The following is a 25,373-nucleotide window of genomic DNA, read 5'->3' on the forward strand; positions in this document are numbered from 1 at the left end:
AAATTGCTCAATAAATAACTGAACTTAATTTATAAATCTTGAAAATGAAAATGATAACAAAAATCAAGTAAAATTAAGTCTCACATGGTGATTTCTTTGACTTGATTTTCTGGTGAGGACTAGAGCTGTTTTCTAGTAATAATACACAGAACCACAGAAGTCTCTCCCAACATTATATAATCCTTGAGATGAAAAGCAAAAGCAGGAATGCTAACTTTACAAATTGGGAAGCAGAAATGCAAATGGAGAAGGTGACCTTTCTTTAAAATCACTGCTAAGCAAGTCACTTAAGAAACTAAAAATATTATCTTATGTAATTACTGTTTTTCTGGATTATTTTCTGTGTTGGTACTCTCGAATTTGCCTCTGTTTGTGAGTGGCAGTTGAGCACAGATAAGGGTGCCACGTTCAGGAGGCAGTGCAATTTAGTGGAAGGAATACTGAACAGAAATTATCATCCGCATTACACATCTAGCATGCCGGGTGCCTTTGGGTGAATCACAGGATTGTTCTTTGACTTGCTTTTCACATTGAAAAAGGCAGTAGTAATCGTTGCCCTTGTCAAGCTTTGTGAGAATAAAATGGAATGTGGGTTCAAAGGGGAAAATATATTATTTATACATTTTTGAAGGTCAAATGTTGCATGGTACCAGATGTGCAGCATTATGTATAGTACATGTATAGAGTTATATGTGTTTTCCCTGCTGTGCTACAAATGTAGTGTCTTTATGGTCCATCCTTTTATCCTCCTCTCGCTCCTGTGATTCCATGATTTACCCAAGCCCTCCTAGGGCTTTAGGTGCCATATTCCCATGACCTCTGCATCCATATGGCCAACCGTGACCTCTCTCTTGAGGTCAGATTCTGTAGTCCTGCCTCCTACTGGACTTCCACATGCATGTCCTCAGAAATGACCTCAGAATGACCATTTCTAAACTGAAATCCCATCTGGGGACCACTGTGCTCCCACTGCCTTTCTTTCATTTTTTCTCTCAAGCTAGAAACTTTGGATTCAGTTTTCTCCCTTTCTGTTGCCTTTTGCAGGTTTTTCATCAGTGACCAAATTCTGCTTTCTAAAAATCCTTTGAATTCTCCTCCTCATTTTTTCTGAGCTACTCCCAGAGTTCTGGCCCGCATCAAGTCCTTCCCAGACTCAGTCATAATGAATTCTTGAAAAACATGTTTTTAAAGGGAATGATACATTAGGTGGGAGATGGTGTTCTGTGGACAGAAAGCTGAAAATTATGGTGTAGTCATGACTTACACTTCCTGCAGGTGCTCTGTCTGTCACATTCGGGTAACTTATCTTCACCTGTGTCCTGGGCCCCTGGGCTGGGGATGCCAGGTTCTTGCAAGCCCCAGTTTTTAAACCTCTGTGCAGTGAACTTGGTTAATTCTCTACAGCATGAGTTGAATGGGGCTTCTGTTGACCAGAGTTGTGCTGGAGGGTTCCTCCTTCCTGCAGGTCACCTTAACCCCCATAGAGGGAGCAAAATAGGGAGGTAATGGTCTTGGGGGAGAGGTTAGACTGTACGAGAGATCGTGTCCTGAACTGTGTCCCTGCGTGAGTGAGTAGCTTCAGTCTAATCTGGATGGAGACCCTGTAGGACCCCACTTACCACCCTGGTGGGACGGAGGATGGTTCCTCCCTGCGGGTCTCCTTAAGCATCTCAGTGCAGAGATCCAGATTCACTCGGTGCTTCATGAATCAAAGTGCCTGACAGTCAGTGGAAGGACCAGGAGCTCTGTATCCCCATCACTGGCGAAAGCCCACAGTCAATTTGATTTGGGAAAGGGCATTTAAGGATGTCAAAATGTGATGTTTAAAATGTGGGAAAAAAACAAAAAATTCAGTGAATTCAATTCAGCCTGAGTTGCCAAAGTTTCTCAAGAGTTTTCTCTGTGTTCCATTCTTTTCTTCAAATGAACTCCCACATGGCTACCAGAGAAAGTTTTCCAAAATGCAGGTTGCCCAGTTTTTAAAAACTGGCTTCCCTTTAACTACACATTCCTTCATCATGTTTTCAATCATGATGATTTACATTTTTACCAATGATACTCAAATGTAATCCATTTTTTTAGATCCTTCTTCTTTTCTTCGTAAGGTCAGTCTTCACATGTCATTTCATCTGAAAACAAAACAAAACAAACAAAACTCCACAAAAACAATACTACCTCTCAACTCTTCCCACAAATCTGGCTCCAGAATCAATGGAGAATAATAGAGAGATTTAGTGATGGTGTCCTTTGCATACCAAATGACAAAGCTTCCTAAAAATCCTCTGTAAGCATCTCTTTTCTAAAGTTCTACCTTGTGAGGCAGTTGCCACCATTTCTAACTTTCTTTCACTCGAAGAGCTTAAGCTCCCCGGGCCACACCTTCGCATCTCTCTGTGACTCTGATCATCACTTCTCTATTCAATGTGGTCCTTCCTCTATTTCTCTCATTTGCATCCCTGTCACCCAGCTCAGCCAAACAAAGGATGCTGTTCAAACTCCACCTGCCTGGAAACGGGCAGGGGAGGGAGCATAATAAATAGTTATAATTTAATTTTAATCTTCTTTTATCTATCAAATTAAAACAAAGTAATGAAGTTTGTGAATGATTCACTTGTATATACATTGGAGTGGATGAAAAGTTAATACCAGATAAATTATTCGCACAGAATCACATTCTGTTTGCCTGCTTGAGGAAGCGGAAGGTTTTGGAGCCTGGAGGAATTGTCTGGCCTGTCTCCACAGTCTGTCTTCACTCTAATGGAGTCTGGGGAGAAACTGCTACATTTACTGTAGCAGAAATTGCAGATTATTGTGATGCTTCTGAGTTGTGTATGTTGAGTGCAGCTGAGGATGTTTCTTTTTGGAAATGAGAGAGTTTCTTTTTCTTTTAGCTTTGAACAGATGTCCCATGCCTGACTTCATTGCCCTGGACTGGTGTCTGCTTCTGTATCAGTTACTGTGGACGGGAGTAGGTGATGCTCTGACTGGTCAGGGTCTTTCTCATATAGAGGAAGTTACGGATTAAGAGTGGGGAGGGATCATTTTTCTGTGGTAGATAAGAGTTATTGTTCCTTATTTTTTCAGAGAAAAAACTGATAATGGTGACAGAAACAACTTGTCCATTACATTGACACACAAGGTTCTGCCTGCGTTGTCCAGCTTTGCTACCCAGCCCCATCCTCCAGTGTCTGCTCTTTGCTGTTTCAGCCACGTTGTGCCCTTTCACACGTGTGTGATTTTTCACAAGCTATTCCTAGGACTGGAAAGCTTTCCCTTCTCTTCTTTACCTGCTGGACTCCTGATCAAATGCATCTGTTTTATGAGACCCTTCCTTCCAGACAGTATTGGCTACTTTTCCATCTGTAATCCAGCCACACTTTGTACCTACCTGTACATCATTTCTTTCCCTGTATTGGGATTATTTGTCCCTTCCTCTATTTTATGGGTGTCTTGAGGGCTTCTCCATGTCTGTGCATCCCCAAGGATAGACATAGACCAGACGATTACATTTTATCCCATAAATTTGTGGGACTGGAAAGGCGGGGAGCTTTGGATTCATCCTGTAATCTCTGTTTCATCACAGTTGTGGTTCTTGACCTGATTTCTGCTGCAATGTTCCCAAGGGAATGCTTGGAAATGTGTGGGAGAACTTTGAGTCATCACGATGACTTGGATTGGGTGCCACTGGCATTCATTGGGCAAGGACCAGGTGGGCTCAGTGTTCTGCAGTGCATGGGACAGTCTTCCACTGGAAGGATTGTTCCCTCCAAATGCCAGTAGTTTCCACATTGAGAACTCTTTATCTGGCCTAGCTAGTCTAAAGCATGGAAAAGAGGGGGATGATTTGATAACAACAGAAACTGTTTTTCTGTCTCCCAGCAATCCTTTGCACATTCGATGAATTAGGAGAGCCTTAGGCTGTGTTAGCAGCTGGCCTGAATGATAGGTTTTTCCTGTCCACTAAATCCAGTTCTATCCTTTGCTATCTCTTCCACATCCTCTGGGTCCAGAGGTTGGAATGCAAGACTAAACCAGAAGAAAGTGTGGGGCAAAACCTTCTGTTCTCCCAGTTCAACCTCTTGTCTGAGCTTTCTCTAAGCCTGGGGAGTGGGACGTGGGAATTAAATTCTATGTATTTCTTTCCAAAATAGGGTAAGATAATTTGATTTTAATGTTTCATCCACTGCACAGAAGGCTGAGAGTGACTAATTTCAATGATCTTTTAAAAAAATCTATTTATAGCAAGCCTTCTGGCTACAGATATCAGTGTGGAAGGTGGCACATATATTTACATCCAGTTTTCTGTCGGGAGGTGTCGGGAAAGCTAAACTACACTATTGTGGTCTTTTAGGACCTCTTCTCCAAAGGACCTTCTTTTGTTTCTTGTTGGCACCGTGTCACTGACCGTGAGGCTGTGGTGTCTAGGATATAGGAAGCATGTAAGGAGAAAACTTGGATGCTCATTTCTTCAAACAGGGTTCTTTGATTCTTTGCCTCAAAGGCAGTTTTGAAAAAAAGAGCCTTGAAACACAGGCTCAGTAATTCATGTGCTTTACTGTCCTGTATTATATGTAACAAAAAGTCTTTTTGAAAGATTTTTACCAGGGGAGTCTGGAACTTGATATTTTTCAGCAATTACTCGATAATGTTTTCTGAAAGCTGTTGCATGGAGAAGATACTTTATAAAGCCAAATTCTAGTCTATTTACTGTATGTTTCTTTTTTCAGATACTCCCAGAAGTATAAAAGCATCCACTGCTACAGCCGAACGGTTTTTTCAGAAGCTGAGAAATAAACATGAATTTACTATTTTGGTGACCCTGAAACAGACCCACTTAAATTCCGGAGTGATTCTCTCCATTCACCACTTGGATCACAGGTACGTGTGGCTGCTGGAGTTCCCTGTGTTTTTATCATATATGGTTAAATCAGCACATTAAGAGGAGTAAACAAAAGCAAGCTATGCATGATTGGTTTAAAACAGCAAGAAGAATTTTGCAACATTATGCAAAACCACAGACACAGGTAATTGAGATCAGCCTAAAAGCAGAAGGAGCTTTTGATGTTGCTAAGAGCACACAGAAGTCACCGTTCCTAAAACACATTTATTAATGACTAAATTCCTCCTGAGATGTCTTCCTCAGTGTTAAAGTCAAACATACTTCTTCTTAATTGGTGAACAGTTGGCCACAAAAATATCATATTCTGTTTCTTTAGGATACTGCCTGAGCTTAAAGTTTAAAGTCTTAGCATTTTAATCACGGACAGATAGATTCTTTTTCAGTGCACTTCTTAGGCCAGCAGTTACAGCTGGATTCTTGGATGCGTGTTGAATCAGAATGCTGTCTAGTATTTCCTAGCTCCTTGCACATGCAGAAGCATGATTAGGAGAGCTGGTGGGAGTAGTGAGGAGGAAGGAGGAGAGAAAAAATTCTTGCATGCCACTTAGCGAATATATAAATTGCTACCAAATAATATCGAACAGCTTAAAGTGAATCCTTCCTGAAAGACTAGCCACAGCTCTGACCATGAAAGTTTCTTCATGTTCATATTTTAAATATCCACTTCATGACCGTCTGTGGACCTTGGGCAAATCACATAACCTCTCTGTGCCTCAATTTCCTTACTTGTAATATGAGGATAGTAATAGTACATCCCGCATAGGTTGTTGTGAAGATCAAGGAGTTTATACATGTATAAATATAGTGCTTTACATATATAAGGGATTTAATGGTCCTGCTCAGGTGAGGGCAGAAATCTCTTATCAGAGACAGGGTTGCCTGGGACTTTGCAAATCTTCACTAAACACTAAAGGGCAAACAGAAGCAAATATAAGTGGAGAACAAAATATAGCAAATTGACATGGAGAGCGGGGTTCCTGATCACATTCTACCTGGGTTACTCTCAGGGATTCAAGACCCCATCTAATTCCATCTTTAGCCCCAGTGGGTTGGCATAACTTCTCAAGCCCCTCACTGGGGTTTCTTTCCTCCCGGGTTTTGGCCTGTGTTTGAGAGGGGGGTTCCATCCTACACTCATCCAGTTACTGGCTTAGGATCTTCAAGACAGAGCAAGAAAGGGAGAGGTCCATCTCCAAGGGTTCGCTAGGGCTTTTCCCTGTGCGTGTTTCTGGTCCTCGTCTTCAGGTGACGGAAATCGGGTGAGCTCCTTGCTGACAGCACTGTGACCCCGCCCTTCTTAATTGGTCTTCAGGCAACATGATTCCCACACAGTAAAGGAATATCGTTCCTTTACAGAGCAGCCTGATTTATTGCTGATTATTTCCGCTTGCTAGGAAACTTCCCCTGTATTTTGGGCACTCCATTCTTCTGCCCTGTGACTTTCCCCACTACTCATTTGTAGAGACATGGAACTCACCCAGCCTTCTCCCAGATGACATCTCTCACATACTTGGTGTCTCCTGCAGCCTCCTGTCTGTCTTGGTCCTCTTGCCTCTGGGCTGACCAGAGCTGCGTGCTCTGTCTGCTCTTCTCGAGACTTGATCAGCAGCGCGTCACTAGGTCTGCTGCCCTCATCTGTGTGCATCCCAGATGGTCAATATTTTTGTTGGTCCCTAGAGTTGAATCTATTAATTCTACAAATGCTTGACCAACATGGACTTCTAGTAATCTATGCACTTTCCATCTGATACTTATTAAAATAGTTTGAAAAAAATTTAGCACCTAGCACATAGTAAGGATGTGGACCACTGAAATCCCCGACCTTTACAGGTAAATAGATCCTTGAAGGGAGATTTGCTGTCAGACCCTTTCTTACTGTTTTTATAAAATAGATTTGTTAAAGTGATATGTAAGGCTTTATACTGACTTATTTCAATTAAAAAGAATATTTATTTTTTCAGATTAATATAGCAATATATTTCTATTGTAGGAAATTTGGAAAACTAAGGGTCATAAAGAAATAGGAACACTCATACAAATCATGTCACCAAAAGAAGACTAACGGTGAAATTCTGTCATATTTTAATCCAGGTTTTTTAATTTGTGTGTGTAGATATGCCATATTTTGTTTGATCACCTTTTTGCGTTTGGATATTTAACTCATTTCCTTTTTAAACTTTAATAACAAACATCATGATGAGTGTATTTATACATAGATCTCTGAGCTCAGCTCCCATGCTTTCTAGTTATTCTTGTTGAATTTAATACTCATTCTGCAATTTCTTGTTTTACTTATTCATTCTTCCTTTGTATCACCTACAAGTTTGATGACATTACCTAAATGAATACCGTATTTGAGATAAAGGGTAGGTTTTCTATGATATTAAAAGATCATTTAAACTTGTAAGGGACTTTTCATTTGCTTAATGAGTCAGCAATTATTAAAGGCTCACCGTGTGCCAGGCACAGTGCTTGGTGTACTCCATGCATTAGTTCATTTTAGCATCAATATTTGATAGTGGTTAAGCGTGCACATCTGGAGATGGACTGCACACATTCCAGGCGTAGCTCTGAGACTTACTGCTTTGTGACCTTGTGCAAATTACTTACCTCTTCCCAACTTCAGCTTCCTCACCTGTACATTCATATAAAGTGCTTGATAATACGAGAGAAAAATTCCGCAAAAATCTCATTCTACGACAAGGCCATTTTCATTACCATTTTACAGATAAGAAAAACAAGCCTTAGAGAGGTTAGGTTGCTAAAGGTCCCCAAGGGTAAGTGCAGGTGGGGTTTGAACGCAGGTAGTGTGACTACAGAGCGGGTCTGCTGGACTTCTGTGCTGTGCCTCCTCGAAGTGTCTATGAGAGGTTCTTCACTAGCTTCTCTTCTGCCTGTTTTTCCACAGCATCACTTATCTAGTTACTGACAGAGTCAGTACCCAAACCCACTTCTTCCAATTCTTTTCTTTCCTTTCAGTTTTACTGAGATGCGCTTGACATGCAGCACTGTGAGTTTAAGGTGTACAGCACAAAAACTTGACGTGCATGCATCATGAAGTGATGCTCACAAGTTTAGTGAACATCCATCATCTCATATAGATACATAATCAAAGAAATAGGAAAGAAATACTCCTTGTGATGAGAACTCTTAGGATTTACTCTCTTAACAGCTCGTATGTATAAGATACAGCAGTGTAATTATATTTATCACATTGTACATTACACCCCTAGTACTTATGTATCGTGTAACTGGAAGTTTGTACTTACTGACTACCTTCAGCCAGCCCCCCCTCCCCTCATCCCCTGCCTCTGGGAACCACAAATCTGATTTTTTTTCCCTATGAGTTTGTTTGAAGTGTAATGGACCTACAACACTATGTTAGTTCCCACTGCACAACGTAGTGATTTGCTATTTCCATACATTTCAAAATGATCACCACAGTAAGTCTGGTTAAGATGTCACCAAGCAGAGATAGCACATTGACTATATTCCCCACACTGTGCATTTCATACTGGTGACTCACTTATTTTGTCACTGGCAGTTTGTACCTGTTGATCTCCCTCACCTATTTCTATCCTCCCCCAGACCCCATCTCTTCTGGCCACCAGCTGTTTGTTCTCTGTATCTATAACTATATTTACGTTTTGTTATGTTTATTTATTGTTTTTCAGATTCCACATATTAGTGAAATCATACAGTATTTGTCCTTCTCTGGCAGACTTGTTTCCTCAGTGTAATTCTGACTCTTGAGTCTGGTGTGTTCACCAGTCCACTGTGATTTCTATGATCGATCACCCTCACAGACCTTGTGTTATGGCTTACATTGTTTTTTCTTCCTGTTACTGTTGCTGAAGTTATCCTTCTCTCCTTAGTCTTATTCACTCCCATTTCTTAAGTTTTATCATTTCCTGAATACTTATGTATTCTCTGCTTTTTTTTTAACAAAAAAATTTAGGTGGTTTTAGAGGTATCTAAAGGACAATAAGGTAAATATAAAATGAAATATGCAAATCAGGGCAAGGAAAAAAATAGGAACCCAGTCAGATGATTATTTTGGGGGGGGCCAGGTAATTAGGTTTATTTATTTATTTTAATGGAGGCACTGGGGATTGAACCCAGGACCTCGTGCACACTAAGCATGCACTCTACCACTGAGCTGTACCCTCCCTTCCTTGCAGTTAGGTGATTCCCAACTAGTCTTGGTTCTGAGACCAGAGACATATTTCTCCTATGACTTTTTATGGCAAAATGTCATGAATGCTTTTAGAGAAACAAATTCAGAGGCCCTCATGTCAGCAGGTGGTATCAGGCCACAGTGCACCTTGAAAACGTGAACCTATAGTGATACCAGTATCGTGCATCTAGGTGTGAAGGTGTTTGAGGCCCTTCGTAGTGTGCACGAAAGTTCCATACAACCAAGTCTTACTGCTCAAAATGCCAGTAGCACTTCCTATTTGAAACCCTGATAAAATACCATGTCCTTCAGACAACAGTCCATCTAAACTGCTTTCCTCAGTGTAGCTCTTAAGAATAATACTGCATTCAAGTTGGACTTCTCTGATAAATACCCGAGTTGTGGCTGTTCTTTGCTGGCAATTAAGTGAGAGTCAAGAACTGAACTTCAACAGCAATTGAGTTGGAGGAAATAGTGACATTTTATTATAAAAATTGAGGAGCCCAGCAAAGATACACCTGAACAGAAGGCACCCGGATCTGCCTGTAGTGGCTGAAGTGGGCGGTTCCCAAGGGCAGGGCCAAGCTTCTCTTCAGAATGTGGTGTGGGTCCTGCTCTCACATACTGGTGGATGGATCCTCTAGGATGTGGAGGTTTTAATTTATGCTACAGATTTTAAACATGATGTATAGTATTTGTAGTGAATTTTATAAATTAGGAAAATCACAAAGAAGGAAGTAAAATCATCTGTATTCTTACTCCTGTAGGGATAGTTTCTACTAATATTTCCAGTTATAAATGTCTTTAAAGTGTGTAGATATGTTATTTAAAAGGTTGAATCATACTGTAAATAATATTTTATAGCTTTTAAAACTTTAGCCAAGTGTTTTCATGTTTTTCCTATGCCAGTAAATATTCATTTATAATCTATTTGTTAATGACCAAACAGCGTGCCATTACTGGAGGCAAGTTAAAACAGGGGTAATCAAATTCTCACATTTGTCATTAAATAAGCCAAATTCACTATCCAAAAAATGTCAAATTTTGATCAGCAGAACTCTCTGGGGTATCCATGAAGATAAACCAGTTTGCAGAATATGTGCCTGGAAAAGTGAATGACTTCATGTGCTTCATGGGATGGTTAGCTCTAGACCAGTTAAATGTTGAAACATGCCCATCAAAATAAACAAGGATCTGTCATCCTTTGCTGGCAGTGATTAGGTGCGGGTCCAGCTGTCTGTAAGGTCCATCCTGGCTCATGGAAGAGCTCTCCCCATGCTGAAGGAAGCACATTTCCTAGTTGCTTTTGAGGGTGAGTTGAGTGAGATCACGGTGCTGCAGCTGACTGCAAGTTCCTGCCTGCGTGGTAGGACGCAGGACAGCAGGAGGATTCGGCTCTGTGAGTTTGACCGCAGAGTGCCGGCTACTGAACAAACCCTAGGTAACCATCAGTGTTAGTTACTGGAGATGATGTGAAACACCCCCCGCCCCCATCAGTCCCTGGCTTCAGTCTCATCTCCGTGCGTGTTGACGGCAATGAGCTATCCTAAGATGTCTGGCTGTCGTGAAGCTTGCTCTGACACTGAATGAAGCAGGGAGAAGTCTGAGAGATAGAGGCCGTGGGGAAGGTCAGCTCTGGCACTGGGCACTGGCGGAGATGGAGGGAAGTGGCATCATTCTGTAGGAGTAGAAATGCCGAGCACAGTGGCCAGTCTGCTCATCATCTGTGTGTCACCCCCTTCCTTTCTTTCTGCTCATCCAAATGCCGCACACACTTCAGAACTTCACTCACATCTCCACGAAGCTTTTACTGACCTTTCCCGTTTACGTTCATTTCCTCCTCCACGCGGTTTGTAAATTTGGGCCCCTCCTTTTGGCATTCTAACATAACGTCTTGCCTTGTTATTTACATGTTTCACATGTATACATATGTATTAACTGCATAAGAGACATTAAAATATAATTTACTGCCTTCGATTGCAGTTGTAAAAAGTATTTGTTGAAGGTTTTAAACATTTAAATTGTAATTAAAAAGCAAATTAGTAATACATCCCGTAGTTCAAAATTTAAAAGGCACTATAGGATATAAAGGAAAAAGTCTACCTCTACCCCCATCCTTGGCCACTTAATTTCTGTCCCTGGGGGGCAAACCACTATTATTATTAAAGATGCTTTGAAGATAAGAACAGTATAAAGAAGAAGATGTCTCTCAGCCAATGAGCAGTGTCCTAGGGCGGGCTCCTACTGGCTGACCAGAGTTGAAGCTTTGTGAGTTGTCTGACATTACTGTTGTAGCTTGAGGTGGGTCATGGAAATCATCAAATGCTACAAAGCAGAGCTTTTTTTAAAAAAAATGTATTTTTATTGATAAATATTCCTTTTAAATGAGCCTTTACTTTTTTCACATTTCTTTTCTTCTGTCTTCCTAAACAAATGGATAAATGAACAAATACCTGAGAATTGTTTCTCTGCAGAACAAAGAGCCAGGGTTCACCTGCACCACTGCCTGTAGTTCTGACATCTCGAGATAACTACACTCTGGGGTGCAGCTTTCTAATCCTTTTCCCAGGTGTACTTGTGTTTTTGTGTGAAATTTTTTATGTAGTTGATAACAATTTTTATTAGATTTTTTTTTTTTTTTGCTGTAAGGGATTGTGCATTAAACTTGCACACCCCATTTCACCTGCTGAGCTGTGGTACAGAATTAGATGCTAAATAAATATTTTGTGGATAAAGAAATGAATGAAAGATCAAGAGAAAGAGCATGATGAGTACATCGGGAATTGTCAATGACATCACAAAGGTTTTACCAGGCTGGAGCAAAGGATCTGGAGAAGGTTCAAACTGCTGTACTGATGCAGGGTGCCTAATCTAGCCGGAAATGTCATTAGCTCTAGACTGGAGGGTTTCTCTGACTGGTAGCCGCTGCCTCAAATGACTGTAAGTCAACTTCCTAGAGAATAATGACACCTGTAATGAGCTGTACAGCAACATCTCGGCCACGGCGTGAAAGATGGAAACCTAATCACACAACTTTGTTGGACTGGACATATGAGACTAATGGACATGTTCTGGGTTCTGGGGTGTCTGAAGTGAGCTGAGAGCAAGATGGCAGGAGGAAAGGCAGACATCACAATATCTCGGGATTGGAAAAGGGCTTAAGTCAAATCTTGGTACTGAAACACAGCTTCAGACAAAGTGACATCATTATAAAACGGCCGGGAACTTCACCAGCAGTGCCTTGGGGCGCTGTGAGCAGTCTCATTAGGCCTTCCAACCTGAGATGCTGGTTTCAAATCGTGTTTTGCAAGTCAGGGCTGATACTTAAAAGTGGACTACAGACTTCGCGTGAGCACAGTGAAGAGATTGTTGACTTTCTGTGTGTGTGTAGCCAACACTGTCTTTCACTTTCCTTTTCTGGTATTTCATTGTTAGTGCAGAGAAATGCTAACATGAGAATTACCTAGAAACAACAGACAACTATATATGGTACTTTATATCTGAAATCATTAAGACACAGGCAGATCAAAGGAGTTTTCTCATCATTATAGTCTTTTGGCTATTGTGTCTTGAAAGGAAAAACAATGAAGGCCAAAGAAATAATTCTAAGATATTGGTTCACTTATCTATTTGGGCAAGAAATATAGAAGAAGAGAAATAGGAAAACAGTAGAGGCTCATTTGAAAAGCAAAAGTATATTTATAAGTAAAAATGAATGAGAAAATTTCCCCAAATTCTGAAAGAATTTTGTTCTTTTTTTCTTACTTTTACAAATTTGCAATTTCTTCAGGATAAATAAAATCTTTTTGTTGTCCCTTAGAGGTTTGGCACAGCCCCCTAGCTTATGTTCTGTGCTTTATAACACTTCTCTTTAGTGAAGATAGTCTTGAGATTTAGGCATATAAATAGATTCTCATGAGGTTATTATTAGGAATTTTTTTGATACCTAAGTATTATTTATGCTTCTGACTTTGAATAGTTTTCAAATAGCCTACATGGAAATAATTTGTGGCAGTAGATTTATATATAAATACAAAGTTGTCTTTTGCAGTTGGCCATCATCTTCTATATTAATAAACTTGAGGTGAAGTAAATGAGATTTTTTTCCTACTTAGCATTAATTATTGTACATTCTGGGTGAGTAAGAATGTCTTTATGTATGAGGCTGGTAAAATAAGTCTTGATATTTGTGAGTGCTTGCCATATATTAAGCCATTTTTTTCTTGATATTACTAACTAAAAGATAAACTTAGTGGCAATATTTGCTTGGCTTAATGGTTCCGAATTAAAAAGATGACTATATATTATAGATAAAATGAACAGACTGACATAGTAGCTACTACACTCTTTAGTTTTTCGTTGCATTTAATAAATAACATTAAGAATAATAGGATTTATAAATTCAAATTTTAAACCCCAATTCTATATAATTTAAAAAACTTGACTTGTATTTGATTCTCTTAAAGTGTGTTTCTATATCATTATTTGTCTCGAACCACATTGCATCTTTAACGTGTATTTTAATGCCTTATGATTAGAAAAGTTGCAATATGTATTTGCATGTGGTTAAGTGTACACGTTACCATTACAAGGCAGGCGCAGTGAGTTGCTCATCAAAGAAACTCAAAGTTAAGACCCGGTGAGCAAATAGGATTTCTCAGATTACTTGTATGTACCAAGTTTGTATATAGGGAAAGTGATGAAAGGAAGTACACTTTTTTTTTTATTGTAGTATAGTCGGTTTACAATGTTGTGTCAATTTCACGTTTTAATATATAGAGGTTATTTCATGGAGCACAGATCTCTTTTTCCCGGCTGAAGAAGCAAGGCATTCTTCTCCTTCCTGTCAGCGTTCCACTCTTTCTGTAGGGGCAACAGAAAATCATTTGGTGGCTTCTGCTGCCTCCAGGGATTAACCCTGCCATCCCCGCCTCCATCACACATTTAGGGTGTTCACCTCCGCGGACAGAGATGCAGAGGGCCAGGGGTGTGTCTAGGTTCCTTCCTGTTTTGACCTCGTCCACTTACCGGGCCTCAAATATCTTAGACCATTACAAGACCCTTCTGTTGCATCCACGTCTGTCTTGTACCTCATAATCTACTTTCTTCACTCCGCATGACAGAATATCTATACCTTGGCTGTATTGGCCCATGTAGCTACAAAGATCAGTTTGCTACTAATTTTTTAAGATTTTTTTCTAGCATTAAAAAATATTTCTAATAATGGAAAAAAATTCTAAATACTGCTTTCTTCACTTGAGAATGAAAAGTTTCAGAATGTTATTTTAGTTCTTTTTTTTCCCTTTGATAAGCACTTGTGATTTTATTATTGCCTCTTTCACTACTTTTGATGATGTTGACGTGTTTAAATTTTAGGGAACAGTAGCTCTGCCTGATTGCCTTCCAGTGAAAAGCTTCTGACTAAATGATTTACTTACTATCTAATCATGCTTCAAACAGAATCTTCATGAAATGATACTGAAATGAATGAAGATTTTTTTTTTCAGTCATTAGCCCAGAATTTTTCTAGGATAAATTCCAAGAAATGTAATTTGTTTACTCACTGTTTATAGTAGTGTTTTTTTTCCTGTATTTCAGAAAAAAAGATTTAAAAAAATACCCAATGTCCAATTAGTTACCATCAAGAAAGCTTGTACCAATGTAAAGTTCCACAGACCAAGTAGGAGAATGTGAGATTCCCTGTGGCTAAAACAGCTTTATCACATTAAATAAATCTTCTCCACTTTGAGTTGGGATGCAGTATATTGCATTTCTTTAGTTACTAGTGAGATTGAATTTTAAAAGATAATTTTGCTGTTCATTTTTGCATTTCATATACATTCTTTTTATAGGCATTATTTTTCTATTGTTATTTTCTTACTTGTTTATATAATCTTGGCTAATGACTTCCTATGTGTCATCATTTTTAAATTTTTTATAATTATTTTTTCTGTTTTGCTTCCTGCCCATTAAATTAATTTTAATTGTAATTGTCCTGTAATTTTACATCCTTGAGCTAAAATTATTTCGTTTATTCCATTCAGTCCCTCACAATAATCCGGTGAGATAACAACTGTTATTCTCATTTCACAGATGAGATAATTTAGACACAGAGTTTAAATCAGTTGACTTTAAGTTCTCACACTTAGTAAGTGGTAGAGCCAGCCTTTTTACCCAAAGCATTGTCTCTACAGTTCTCTTCTTATTCATGTGTGTTTTTATTATTTAATTGTTATTTCAATGAATTTATTCCTTGTAGATTATTTATTTAAAAATGGCTTTTCTCATCTTGAAATCAGTTAGTCTTCCTTTCTTAAAATATATTTTTTACAGATTCCTTTTCATCTAATGCTTGGATTCATCTAAAATTTATTATCAAGTAGGTAAGAAATGAAGCTTTAAACATTTTTTTCCAAACAGATAACTGATGATTCCAACATCATTTATTTAACTCTTCCCTCTCCCCTCATTTGAAACATCTTCCTTTATCATAAATGCAATCCTATATTTATATTAAAAATCATTTCTGGGCTCTCTCTTCCATTTCATCAATCAGTCTGTTTATTTTTGTAACAGTAATACAATTACATAAATAGGTTTTTTTATATTATAAATATAGCTTTTCAGTGTACACAGTTTAGAAGTGCAAATGCAAAAAACTTAAAAATCACTGTTCAAATATGATATTATAATATATTGATGTATTCATAGGTAATATTCAAAATATATTGCATAGAGGTGTAAATATAGATATACCTATCCAATTTAATGTGTGTGTAATTCTGCGTGCTATGAATACACACACACACATATATATAATACTTATTTCAGGAAAGGTTTTACTTATTATAATCTCATCAGCAGTTTAAAGTACCTATGCACCACTTTCTTCAACAGTGATTTTAAAAATTTGCCAATCCAATAGGTGAAAAGCACTTTGTCGGTGAGGTTGAATATTTTCTCATATGTTTATTGGCTATTGATATGTCTTCTTTTGTAAATAGCCTATTTAGATACATTGTCGATTTTTCACATTTTCTTATTGATCTAAGTGACTGTTTAATAAGAATATTAACTCCAATCATCCATATTTTTCATTTGCCTTAAAGTCTTTATGGTGATTTTTGATATGCAAAATTTTCTTGATATGCAGTCAAAGCAATAATTTCAATCTGTAAAAGGGTGAGATAATGTTAATGACATGGTGAAGAAAGAATATGTAATTTTCTTCTCAAAGAAAAGAGAAAGCCAATTAGAAAATTCCAGGAAAAGAGTAAAATTTAAAATTTCCTTTGTGAGAAATTCATGGTCTGCTGTATACAATAGAACAAAATTTGACATGAGTTTGGGCACTTTGGGGGGAGTAAGAAAAAATGTCATCTGTTCCTGATGTTATTGGACAGTCTTCTTGGAATGTTGAAGAGTTTGTGTCAATGAAGGCGAGATTATTATCTCAGCACAAAATTTGACTCTGTAATGAATACTAACACATAGGCATTAATGCAAATACTGCTGATTAGTTTACTATTGATGTTTTAATTTAAGATCTGTAAAGGGTACAATGATACCTTTGTATTTTACCTTCCACCTTAATCTGCCCCACTCTACTCAACGAATAATTTTTTGGTCCTGCCTATTAAGAAAAAGAAGTTGACAATTTGATGTTAGATCTGGGTACGCTCATGTAGTGCATCCAGTAGGTGAAACTGGTGTTCCCGTTGCCAGTTACCCAACAGCTCATTCTTTTCTCACATATTTGTAGTGCCAAATGTAGGACCAACTCTTCATCAGTTCTGAGGTCTGCTTCTGGGCCTTGTATTCTAGTCCAGTGATGTGTTGTAAGAACCGTACCACTCTGATTACTGTAGTTTTATAAGACTTGCTGTCTTTATAGTTCAGGTTTCTATTTTTCCTGTTTGTTCAGAATTTTTTTTGCTACATTTGAAACTTCATTCTTTGGTATAAACTTTAGAATCAATTTGATAAGTTTTATGAAAAAAATTCCATTGGAATTTATATTGTAATTATATCACATTTATAGATTAATATGTGTTAAATTTCCCATATTCATTGTTTTAAAATTCAGAGATATGACTTATCTCTCCATTTTCTTTCTTGTCTACTTTTGTCTTCTTTATAATTATCTCCATAAAGGGCATATACATATTGTGTTAATTTTGTTGTTGCTGTTGTTAGGAACCTTACAGTCTGTGCTGTTACTCAGGTGGGATCTTTATTTTCCCATTATATTTTCTAATTTTTAGAAGACTTAGGTTGATATATTACCAGAAAAATCAATTTTGTTTTATATCAAAAGTAGCATCTTCCATAGTATTTAAATTTAAATTGTGTTCTCTTTTGTTTCTGAAAGAAAGTTGAGTTTTTTGGATTCAACTCAGAGTATAATAAGAACATTTTCAAGATGCCATCAAAGTTCATTTAACTCTCTTTTCTTTGTCTGCCATACCTTGATATGCACTGACATTTCAGTGATCTTTTCCAAGATGAATGCTGAAGGATTGTTGTAATATATTTTAATTCTTTGGTATTAAAACTCTTCTCCTTTTAGTCTTCTGATGTCGGTGTGAAACATCCCAAATGCTCTTTAGGTCTTTGATCAGTCACTTAAACTCATTTTTCAAAGGGTTCATTTGAAAATTTTGATCTTTCTGCATTATCTTTCTTATTATCTTTCTTATTATCAGGTGACAGGAAATAGAATTGAGCTTATTCGTAACTTGTTTTGTTATTTCTTGTAGTTGTGGTAAAGCCTGTACCTTTGCAAAGTCCATGCAAAATATTATTTTGGCATCCTTACTGACGTGGGGTTTCTGTTATCTCTATTACTTGAGAAGTCTTACTTCCCTGTCTATTGTATACACACTTGAATTCCACTGATCTTGGCAGGGGGTCATATTTTTGTGGTTGAAATGATGTATTGATGTATTTCATAAAGTTGAATAAAAGTCTTTCATATTTTGCTGCTTCTTTTTAGTGATTTTTTTTTCCATTGAGCATTTTGAAAGGAGGAGACGACTGGCATGCTGTCATGTTTCCTTTGTACTTTAACCTTTGGTTATTTAAAACTCCAGGTGGTCTAAAAATTATGTCTGATTATTATTGAGGATGCTGGGTGCACCACAGAACACATGAATCCCTGAATATTTTGGCTTAAATCCATTTAGTTTAGCCAATAAAAATACCCTGAACAGCACCAAAAGGGAAGTAAGACATGTGTTTTGAGGAAACAATTTACTTTGCAAATGACTTAAACTGTGCACTTTGACGTGCTGAGCATTATATTTAAAATATTTTTGCTAATACGACATCTGAAAAATGGCCATCATTTCTAAAATTTACCGATCTTTGAATATTAGTGAATTTGTACTTTTTTTATATACTTGTTAGTAAGTTGCTAGCATCTCTGAGCCTTGATGAATAGTTTCTAAATATCCTTTTCCATTTTTACATGGGAGTCTTGCCATTTTTCTTATTTATTGGTAAGAATTTCTTATATGTTGAGAATGTCAGCTCACTGCCAGTTGTATGGAGGAGAGTTCCCACTTTAATGATTGCTTTCAATTAAAAACTTTTTGGAAATAATTTCAAACCTACAAATTTACAAAGACAGGACACAGAACTCCCACATCTTCTCTTACCAGATTCCTAATTGATAATATTTTTAGCTCAATTGCTCCGTATCACCTTCTATCTCTTATTCCAGTGTACCTTTCACTAACAATATACTCATCTCACCTTAAAAAACCTAGTGTGCACTTTCTTAAAAAACAGAAAAAAGAACACTCTCCCTGTGTAAGCATCATAGACATTCCAGTCAGGAAGTTGACATTGACACCACAAAATCATTCAATCTTCAGACCCCACTGAAATTTCACCAACTATATAAACAATGTCTCTTTAAAATTTTTTTATCTAGGTATAATCAATTTACAATGTTGTGTTAATTTCTGGTGTACAGCATAGTAATTCAGTTATATATATATATTCTTTTTTAATATTCTTTTTCATTATAGGCTATTACAAGGTATTCAATATAGTTTCCTGTGCTATACAGTAGGACCTTGTTGTTTATCTATTTTATATATAGTAATTAGTATCTGCAAATCTCAAACTCCCAATTTATCCCTCCCTATCTCCCTTCCCCCTGGTAACCGTAAGTCTGTTTTCTATGTTTGTGAGTCTGTTTCTGTTTTGTAAATAATTTGTCTTTGTTTTTTAGATTCTACATATAAGTGATATCATATGGTATTTTTCTTTCTCTTTCTGGTTTAATTCGCTTCATATGACAATCTCCAGGTCCATCCTTGTTGCTGTAAATGACATTATTTTATTATTTTTTTTTATGGCTGGGCAGAATTCCATTGTATAAATATACCACAACTTCTTTATCTAGTCATCTGTCGATGGACATTTAGGTTGCTTCCATGTCTTGGCTGCTGTGAACACTGGGTGCATGTATCTTTTCGAATTAGAGTTTTCTCCAGATATATGCTCAGGAGTGGGATTGCTAGATCACAGGGTCACTCTATTTTCAGTTTTTTAAGGAATCTCCATACTGTTTTCCACAGTGGCTGTACCAAACTACATTCCCACCAGCAGTGTAGGAGGGCCCCCTTTTCTCCACACCCTCTTCAGCATTTATTGTTTGTGGAGTTTTTAATGATGGCCATTCTGACTGGTGTGAGGCGATACACCTCTTTCTTCCTTCTTGGTCTATGATTCCATTCTAGAACACATGTTGCATTTGGTTGTCACATCTTACCTCCTTCAACCTGGAATAGCTCCAGTCTTTCCCTGGTTTTAGCATACTTTATGGTCTCAGAAGTATAGGCATTTCATTCCAAATTATTATCAGTCTCAATCTGGATCCATCTGATATTTCCTCATCACTCAGGCCAGCATTCTTGTGAGGAATACAACAGAAATGATGTTGACCACATCTGGAGGTATACTATGTCAATACGTTCTACCATTGATGATATTAATCTTGGTCACCTGGTCAAATTGGTGATCCACCAGCTTCTACAGTATTTTTCCCTTTGATTTTGATAGTATTTTATGGGGAGATAGTTCAATTTTATTCCAATATTATGTTCCTCATCAGACCTTCACTCACCTGCTTTAATATCCACTGACTGTTCCCACCTGTATCAGATACAGTTGCTTCTTAGTGACATGAGTAAAATGATAAAATGGAAAATTGAACTCATTCTAACTCAGATTCATTTTTTGTACTGTCAAAAGCTTGAGGAATACATGTCATGTAAAATATATCCCTAAAAATGGTAATTCATACTTTATTGCATCTCATTTTAAGTGCATATCAGCAGTCACTATGTAAGGCATTTTTAAGTTAACTACTGTATTTTTGTTTAATTAAAATTATTCATCTATACTGAATGAAATTTGGAGAAAATCGTATCTCATTTCCATACAGATGATCTGCCTAACTTTTCTACCTTTGTCTTTATAGCTTTATATATAGTGTTGCATTTATTGAACCAAAATTCACAGATGTTTATAAAAACAAGATCAGAGTGTAGATAAGTTATATTTCTAGGCAAATTTTGCTGAGGGGCTTCTACATTTAGCCTTCTATGACATCTAATTATTGAATTTTCATTTTTTGACATTTCTAATGGTTAAAAATGCATGTATTCTTCATTAAAAAAATCTGATTATTTTCCATTAACCAGTAACTGAAATAAATAAATGACAAAATCTTTGTATTCTCCAATTTGTCAGAATCCAAGGTCTAATGCAGGAGTTTTGTTCAATCAGAGTGAGAGGAGTTTGCTTATGTTTAAGCTCTCCATTTGTAACTAGATTTGATAGTGTAGAGTAATAAGAACTAATAAATATGAAAACAGTATAAAAATGTATGGTGATGTAATATAAAGTCTTGGCAGAAATAGAGAAATCCTAGACATGAAAAAAGAAGACCTACGTTTACAGCAGCAGATTATCATACAGGGGAGTGTCTGCTCAGGAAGGTGATGAAATGGGAAGCTCTTTGAGGGCCTGGACGTGGTCTCTTTTCCCAGCATTTTTTGTGCCTGGCACAGTGCCTACGGTCAAGATGGCTGGTAGATATTTGAGGAGGGACCGAACGAGAAGTGCAGAGCACCTGCTGATACTCGGTCTCGGGTTCTGGTTGATTTCTTAGGTTCATTGAAATGTTTCCTCTGCATTAGAAGGATGAACACTTTACGAGGCTCCTACCTTGTGTCGTGTAGTCCCCTAAACACCTGACATGGATTAATCTCGTTAAACGTGCATCACCATCTTGGAGGTAGATACCGTTATTATCCCTATTTTTCAGATAAAGGAATGGGGCTGTGAGGGTTTGTCTTATGTCCAAGGTTACAGTAAGTGGCAGAATCAACATTTGAACCAGGCTGCCTGGCTCCAGGGCCCGTTCTCCTAACCAGTACTTGACAACTTCTCTATCTGTATGTTTTAGAGCAGTCCCATGGCCTTTCTACTTCCCTCAAAACCCGAGAACTCTACTGATAGGGTTAACACTCTTGCTTTCTGTTGAAGACAACAATCATATATTTTCCCTCTATTTAACTTTTTTGTTATCCTAAAATTTTTTATCTAGAAATTTTCTTTCTTAAAATTTACTGCTTTATTTCAATGGCATCATCATGGCCTGCTGAGGCTCACACAGTTTAAATAAAGCCCTGGTGGCCTGATGGTTGGGAAAAATATTTTTAAAACTTTTCATTGCTTCTTCATAAAAAGTTTATGCTAAAACTTAAACATAAGATTCCTACCTTTTTGAGATTTCTATAATAGCTAGAATTTGGGGCCAGATTGGATCTATTTTCTTTAGTTAGCGGTGTTCTGTACCCATTTCAATTGGGAATGCTTGAAGTAATGGGCTCTCTGAGATCGAAATGTCACCTCAGTGGGTGACCCATGAATCCTGTTGCCTTCCTCCTTGGCTCTTATTTATTTTGAACAATAGAGAAGACATGATGACCCACGAAGCATGTCAGAAAACAGACGCTGCAGTGTTGACAGCTCACTCTCCCCTGTGACTAATTCCTTCCTTTCAAATGCAGCCTGCCTAGAACTTCTAGCTGTCTTACATGCATCAGTGCTTTTCCTTTATTGTCTGCCCATAGTTTCAGAACGTGTTACATATAAAGCTGCCTGAAATTCCTACACAGGCCAACCTCTATTGGCCCAAAGAAGTCCTATCGATTTTTTTAGGACCTTAGGAAAGCAAAATATTAATTTAAGGGGAAGATTTGAAACCAAATAAAATGCTGCATGGAATCAAAGTTCATCGAGGGTCTTGGGGGTCACTTAATCGCTTCAGATACTTGTGTTCCTAAAAGCATCATGAATCACTTTTTAGGTGAAGGTGAAGATGAAAAGTTGCCATCTTGGGAATACAATTTTCTTCCAAAATATTGTTTCTTGTTTATTCTTTAAAATAGTGCAGTTGCATGCTCACCTTAATACACTTGTAAAGCCACTTAAGTATCTGGAAATTGAAGAGAACATTAACATATTCTCTTGGGAATACATAGACTTATATATAAATATATATTATATATAATTTTTCATCTAGAAATATTTTTTCTTAAAATTTACTTCTTTATTTCAATAGCACCACCGTGGCCTGTTGTGGTTGATACAGTATAAATACCACCACTGTGGCTTGCATGATTGAGAAAAATATTTTTTCTTTTAATTTTTATACACACACACACACACACAAATCCCAATTCATACAAAACTACAATAATACTTAATTTGTTTGTAAATGTATATGAATTTTAAGAGATCACCAAGTTCTTTCCTTCAGGCTGACTTAAATCATTCTAACAAGTAAAACTACAAACAGAAAAGATGAATTTATTTTCCTTTTAACAAAAGAGTTTGACCTATATAGCCAAATTCAGAAATTAAATAATGGCATAATACTGATTTTTTTAAAGTAAAATTAAGCACAGAATATCTTATGCACTAAATGATCAAGTAACTAATGATTCCTCAGTAAGCATGTTACTGTCTTCCTACTTATCTACGTGTGTTTATTTATAGATCCTTTCATATTAAAGTGGGTGTGTTCTGAGAATTTGATGTACAAAATATAATTTCTATATTTTTTGAACCCTACTTGACCATTAACATCCATCATGGATGGTTCCCCAAATCCAGGGATAATTCACTCTACTTCCTTTCTGCAGAAATAGAATTACGTATACCCAGTCAGGGAAGAAATTTATGTTTTTATATAGGTCTTTAAAAATAACTTTTCTGTAGGAGTTTCACCTTTAAGTTCAAATGAAGTGATACCTCAGTTGATAAATCCCTTGAGATCTAATGTATTTCATTACTTAACTACATTAAACACACACACATATGTGCACACACACACACACACACACACACACACACACACACAACTCCTTAAAGTCTTTTAACACAGAACTGCTGATGCTTATATGTAAATGACCAGATCTTCTAATTTTCCTCTTAATATGTTAATCTGAGTTGTATAGAAAAAAGTATGACCATTTCTGAAATTAGAAGAATGTTATATATTATAAAGGGATAGTAAGTTGAAAAAGTTTTAGAAAGAAGGAAAGAATGCAGTGTAAACCCCTCTTGGAGAGTTAGTGAAGGTTGAGACTTTAACTTCCTTTCAAGTATCATTAACATCTTCACATTGGAACAAGGCCTAGAGGCAGAATAGCTTTGGAGATGCCGTCAGGAGTGGGATGGGATGAATCTAGTCTCCCAGTAGACTCCCTGAGTTCTCAGGGAATGATGGTCTTATTGTACATAGCCTGTACTCATAGGTCATAAATATAAGCTGAGAATCATTGCAAAGGCCTCCTTTTTTCCATATGGATATTAATTGATGCTCCCCAGTTTTTTTAAAGAACCATTATTTCCTCTTAGAATTATAATCACTTTTGCTGTAATCAGCTGAACCTGTATGTATGGGCCTGTTTTTAAACTATGTGTATGGCCCCTTTAGTCCGTATTTCTATTGCAGGTTTAACTACTGTGGTTTTATAATAATTTTAGATATGGTAGCATAAACCCTCCAAATTTTTTTGTTCTTCTTCAAGATTATCTTGAATATACTTGCATTTTTCACATTTTATACATGCTTGTAATTCTAGAGTCAGCTTGATTTTTGGTTGGAATCTCATTAAACTATATTTAAATTTGAGGGATGATTTATATACCTCCATTAGAGATTTTAAAATTTCTTTCAGTAAGATTTCACGTAACATTTTATTTCATTTATTTTATAGAGTTATTGCACGTTTTCTGTTGAATTTATTCTGGGGTATGTGATGTTTTGATGTTAATTTAATTGGAGGATTTTAAATTTTATTTTCTGTTTGTTAGCAATACAAGTGAGTTTTGCACATTAATCTTCCAGTGATCTTTGTCAAATTAATTCATAATTCATTATTATTCATTTATTCATGAATTCATTTATTATTTATTATAGTATTGACTACCAATAGCAGTGATGGTTCTTTCTTTTCAATTCTCATACCTTTAAGACTTTTTCCTTTCTTTTTGCCCTGGCTATTCAATTCAACATGGAATAAATATGGAGTAAAAGTGTGCTAGCTGACATCTTAATCTTCCCAATCTCATGGGGAAAGCTTTTGATATTCCATCTTTAAATACGATGTTTGCCATAGTTATTGTTGTTATTTTTGTTTATTTGTAGATTATTCATCTCAGGTAAAGCAACTTTAATTTTATTCAAGCCAAAAACTATGAAGTGTTCCTTGATTCTCTCACACTGCACATTTAATTCTAAGAAAATCTTCTGGTAGTTAAAGAAGAGTTGATTTACAATGTTGTGTTAGTTTCAGGTATATAGCAAAGTGATTCAGTTATACATATATATGTGTATATGTTCTTTTTCAGATTCTTTTCAATTATGAGATTACTATAAGATATTGAATACAGTTCCCTGTGCTATACAGTGGGTCCTTGTTGTTTATTATATATACAGTAGTGTGTATCTGTTAATCCCCAACTCCTAATTTATCCCTCCCCACGTTTCCCCTTTGGTAACCGTAAGTTTGTTTTCTATGTCTGTGAGTCTATTTCTGTTTTGTAAATAAGTTCATTTATATCATTGTTTAGATTCCACATGTAAGTGATGTCATGTAATATTTGTCTTTCTCTGCTTGACTTACTTTACTTGGTATGGTAATTTCTAGCAGTCCAACTCCCCAGTTAATCTTCCTCAGCCTTGCGAGTGCCAGTGTGTTCTTC

At 36.9% G+C, this 25,373-nt stretch overlaps 1 protein-coding gene across 8 annotated transcripts in view; it reads left to right on the top strand.

Moving 5' to 3' along the window:
- NELL2 (neural EGFL like 2) overlaps nt 1–25,373 on the top strand; it is a 342,904-nt gene that overhangs the window by 98,689 nt on the left and 218,842 nt on the right. For all 8 annotated transcript variants that reach the window (XM_072972950.1, XM_072972947.1, XM_072972949.1 and 5 more), the window contains one exon: nt 4,728–4,878. In XM_072972950.1, coding sequence (XP_072829051.1) covers nt 4,728–4,878 — 151 coding nt within the window. The remainder of the gene's footprint in view (nt 1–4,727; nt 4,879–25,373) is intronic.

This window comes from Vicugna pacos, chromosome 12, assembly GCF_048564905.1.
Source record: "Vicugna pacos chromosome 12, VicPac4, whole genome shotgun sequence".
Classification (NCBI taxonomy): Eukaryota; Metazoa; Chordata; class Mammalia; order Artiodactyla; family Camelidae; genus Vicugna; species Vicugna pacos.